General features: G+C 22.3%; 1 protein-coding gene across 1 annotated transcript, besides 1 other annotated feature; it reads left to right on the forward strand.

Moving 5' to 3' along the window:
* The first annotated feature begins 708 nt into the window (after positions 1–708).
* Positions 709–785: a microsatellite.
* Positions 786–1,620: 835 nt separating this feature from the next.
* Positions 1,621–3,212, forward strand: PVX_007585 (variable surface protein Vir28, putative; the record flags this gene model as incomplete). The annotated part of the gene is made up of 3 exons (XM_001612496.1): positions 1,621–1,647; positions 1,786–2,943; positions 3,054–3,212. The coding sequence occupies 3 exons, from the start codon at positions 1,621–1,623 to the stop codon at positions 3,210–3,212; spliced, it is 1,344 nt and encodes a 447-aa protein (XP_001612546.1).
* Positions 3,213–5,506: the final 2,294 nt, after the last annotated feature.

The raw sequence follows: 5,506 nt of genomic DNA on the forward strand, positions 1-5,506 counted from the left end.
CTATCATAATAAATTCTCTTAATTACATAAATACTTATATATTAAAATATCTCTTTCATATATATATCATGTTTATAACTATGTTAAATGTCATATGTTTATTGTAGACGATGGATATTAGTATAAATGWATGTGTGCTATTTAAAATATGATTATATTTCTTCAACAGAAATCCTGTTTGTATTTTATACAGTATGAAAAAAAGAATTAATGATAACTTCACTGCATTTATATGTTATTATATAAAAAATATATTTCTGATTTTATAGAAATTTTAATTATCAGTATGCTTTATTATAAGTTCTATATGTTAGATTAACTAATAATAAGAATAATAGAAAAAAAAATTCTTCAATTTTTTCATTATAATTATCATAATTTTGTGAAATAAAAATATAAAATATATTTGAGCTATTAATGAGATGAAAATACATTGTGCCGAAATAAAATTATGCTCAAATATTTAGAATTATATGTTAAATTAAATATAACGTAACGAACGTTACTATTATTATATTAAAAAGATTATTACTTGCAATATAATACACAAATAAAATAATTCATTTTACATTAATATTCGTTTTTATTTATGAATGCTGTAAATATCATAAACATTTTATTGTTCCACATTCGATATCACTGATTGATAAATTTGAGTAAATATAATTTTAGTTGAAATTATGCTCAAAAGAAAAATGTACAAAAAGGATATAATGTAATTTTCTATAAAAATAACATTAAAAAATATAACAAATAATATTAAATATATGTTATAATTTAATATATATTTATTATTTCTGCTTTTATTACTTTTTCCTAATGTATAATATTAATCAAAATAAAACCAAAAAATTTATGACAAGATAAAAGAGAGAAAAGATATAAATAAAATATAATTTAAAATATATATAAAACTCAGTGTATATTATAATTTTATAAAAATAAAATTCATACAATTCATATTTTTTATATAATTACCAATGTATATAACAAGAATGCACAATATTTCCTCATTAAATTATCTTCTTTTATTAAATATTTATTTTCATCATATCAAATTTTTTAAAACAAAATAATTTTTTTATTCATGTATATTAACCATATAATAAACTAATATTGTGTCCGATATATTATTACATACTATATATTAACTATGAATATCAAATATTTTATACAATATTTAAAGGATTGCGTTAATGTATATTAACGAAGATTCTATATTAGGGAATATTATAATATAATTACAAGATTAACAATTTAGTATAACACAAATATCTCTGAACATATCTATTTATTTCATAAATTGTTTATTTCCCTGTGTAGCATAATAACTCTGCTCAAAAATACTTAAATTAATGCTATTTTATTTAGTCAATATTGATATACATCTATATAAGTTAATTTAATGAATATGTTAATTTTTCATTACATTTATAATCATATTATAAATTGTAGTAATATATAAACGAAACATATTAGAAATATAGATTTGTATGACTAAATTTAAAAGAATTATTAAAAATTTTGCCTGAAATTTATTCACATTTCACCTTAATATTTTATTAAATAATAAATTAACAGATTTCTATATTTCATTTAATAAACATGCCTCAAAATAATATGGAGGACAACGAAGTGGATAAATGGGTAATTTTTTTTTTGTGTAGCACATATATATAACTATCTATTAAAATGATTTAGATATCTTATGTAACAATAAATTATTTATCATATAATTTTGACATAACCATTATATATATTTCAATGGATCTTCTTTTATTTTAGGCACTTACTTATGATAAATACATTCATTTATTATACCAATTCCGTTCAGTAAAAAATTTTTCATCGGATATAGTAAACTTGGATGATATCCTTGCGGAAGCAAATTTTACTGATACTGAGAAAAAAAACTACTACAAGGCTTTTGATATGCTATTAAAACATATACACCAGGATGGTGTTTTTATGAACGGTAACAACCCAGAAGCTTGTAAGTATATTAACTACATACTATACAAAGAATTACAAGTACAACATGCAATTAAACATAGCTATGACGAAAAAATCGCTTCACTTTTCCGAAAATTTTCAGAAGTATACGGAGAAAAATATAGCAGGAAGAATAGGTGCACATCTAACATTTATAGCATAAATGATCAAACGTATAATAAGATAAATGCATTATATGATGTGTATGATAAATATTATAAATGTAGTTTCTTCCGTGACAATAATGTTTTTAGTGGTTGTGGTACTTTTGAAGATTTTTTTTTCTCATATGATAACTATATGCGTAATACTCAATCTAAAAGTGTAGAATTTAATGAAATATTACGGAACATTGAACAAAAAGCTAATGCTGCTCTTACGAAATATAAAATAGGATGTGAGTTCTATAATAAAAAACCACAGAGTCCACAACTATTTGAACCTCCCCGTGCACAAATACCTGAAATTCATAACAAAGGGCAAACGCATGAAACTAGATTACATTCTGTAGATAGTACATCACAAACACATTTATCTAAAGATATATCCACATCACAACCAGAACAAGATAGTGAAAGAAGAGACGAAGGAGATAGAGCACAACATGTCCTTAGTGCAAGTGTTATCCATAGTGAAGATGATGACCATGGTTCAAATGACATACATCGGGCTATCTTACAAAATGAAACAGCATATCCCCCTATGAGGGAAGATGAGGGRAAAACACAAAGGTTATTAAGATCTCAACCGCCCTTTAGACATTTATATCCTCCAGGAACATCATTATATTCTAGGCATGATGGACATATACAGGATCAAGCTTTTTCAAAGGAGGTAGAATTGTTCCCAACATCATTCATGAATACTATTACTAGCACTTTAAAAAATGTTGATCCCGTACCTGTCGTTGGGGTATCTGGTGGGATGGGTGTTTTATTCTTACTTTTTAGGGTACTCAATATTTTAAAATTACACCCATATATATATAATATATTCAAATTAAAAATAACAGTATCAAAAAATTCTTTTTAAAATTATTTAAATTTTCTTTTTAATATTAGTATACTCCAGTTGGAACCTTCTTTAGAGGAAGAGGATACAGACAACGAATCCCTACTAGATTCGATGGAGTATATCCTGGATTTTACCCAGGTTTTGAAGGATTTGAAGAAGGCCATCTTCCAAATAATCATATTAATATAGCTTATGGGCCTGAATAGGGCATATTACATTTTCACATATTATAACATATGACGAACTATAAAGAACATCCCCCAAAAAAAAAAAAAAAAATTCATTACTTATTTAAATTTAGTAAAACCAAACATAGCATCACTATGAAAAGCATATTATTTAGAAATTATTCATAAATATTACATTAATTTTTACATGAAATTTATCCAAGTGTATCATTATATCGATGAATTATTACAATAATATGATAAAAATATACCCAAAATTCAATTATGGTAAACATGCGTACATTATTACCAAAATGATACATTTTGCAACTACAAATGCATTATATAAAATATATTACCTAGTGTAAAAAATAATTATATTTTAATATATATATTCATAAATATTTTTAATTGCATTAAATAAATGTGTTATAATGTTATATTAATATTCAAATAAATATAATAATTTAAATTATTCTCCAAGGTGTAATACATGCATTATGATTAAAACAATAATAAATGTAAAAGAAATAATCATATTAAAATGTAATAACGTTATCCTTAAAAAAACATAATAAAACAATTTAAGATTTCAAATTGTGCACAAAAGCGTATACCTTAAAAATATTACATCGTAGACATATATTATTATGAATAAGTGTCATGCAAAATGGAGTATATATTTTTTATTCTATTACTCATTTTAAAAATTATAACAAAAGTTGATTGCATTATTTTATTTATGTGCTATATATATTTTTTATTATTCTTTATTTTATTCCATAACTACTTTTCTCATCCTGCAATGCTACATTAAACATGATTTACTAATAGATATAAACTTACATAATTTATTACAATAAACAACAATATATAGGAAATAAAACTGTTAATATTAATAAATCAAACTACATTAATAATACCATTAAAATTTATATATTCCTAATAATTATAAATATTAGTGTATTATGAAATAAATACCACTTTAATGCTACGCTATGAGTTCAGCATTGTACTTATTCTGTTTACAAAAATAACAAATTCTGAATCATTATAAAAATATAAATTAATAAGAAATTTTCATTTATWTTTTTAAATATGAGAGAAAATAGAATGACAACATATGTGAAAGTACTACATTGATTTTGCTTACCAATAATATGTGCCAATTCTCGGGAGTAATTTAGTTTATAAAATATATTGTTATTTTTTATTATTAATAATGTTATATAAAAACAATCAATTTATAATGAATGGAATACCATTTATATGTGACTAAATTGTGCAACTAAAAAATTATTAACTCAAATAATATTATCAAAAAAAAAAATTAAACGTATCACAAAGTGTTTTTCTATAATAAATGCATTAAAATTGAATAAAAAATAACCGTCTTTTGTATTTACTCATAAAAAATAAATATAAATTTTTACAATTTCATTGAAATTTAGTACCTTTAATATTACTGATTTGAATATGGGTGTTATTTTGTACATTATACTTCCAAGCATATGAAATATTATCGTCCTTCATACAATCTATACAATTAAAAATAATTATTTATCATTTCTTTGAATAGCTCCACTTTCGACAATTTTATAGATGGTACCAAAAAATTGTTCATAGCGAAATTAATATTATATATACGCCTTAATGATATACTTATGCAATATAATCATAATTATAACACAACTATTTTACATATGTTTTAATATTTTTGCTTGCATATTAGTTTATTCCAGTAATATCCATGTTTAATAAGAGCATTCATACGAATAAAGCCCTATTAACAACATTCATGAAGTAACTGAACAATTATTAGAGTATATATACTAACCAGGTGGTAAAAATAGAGATAACAAACCAAATTACATAGCATATGAACTTACAATATATGGACTCCTCTAACATCGCATGTATTGTTGATGATTTATAATAACTGTATTGTGTACAACATGAATCGATTTCTGCTTATGTGACAAAAAAGCAGTAATAAAAATATATCATAATATATAAGAATCATCCTAAATATAAATTTATTATTTTTTTTTATATTTTCTTTTTCTTAATTTTACAATAATAATCTTAACATGAAATACTCATTAATTGTAATTTAATTATTTTAGTCTTCAAATCGTTTCCTCATTTATATATACATTTTTTTATTATAATTACATTTCCAGTAACATAATTATATAAAAAATTTACAAAAGTTATTCTTAATATATATTCATACATACTGAAAATGTATACTTATAACTTATATAAATAATATGAAAAAACGGATTTACATACATGATTAGCAGTTGTAATTTTCATTCTCTGAGTATTCA

The sequence above is a fragment of the Plasmodium vivax genome, genomic scaffold (genome assembly GCF_000002415.2).
Source record: "Plasmodium vivax scf_4202 genomic scaffold, whole genome shotgun sequence".
In the NCBI taxonomy this organism is placed as follows: Eukaryota; Apicomplexa; class Aconoidasida; order Haemosporida; family Plasmodiidae; genus Plasmodium; species Plasmodium vivax.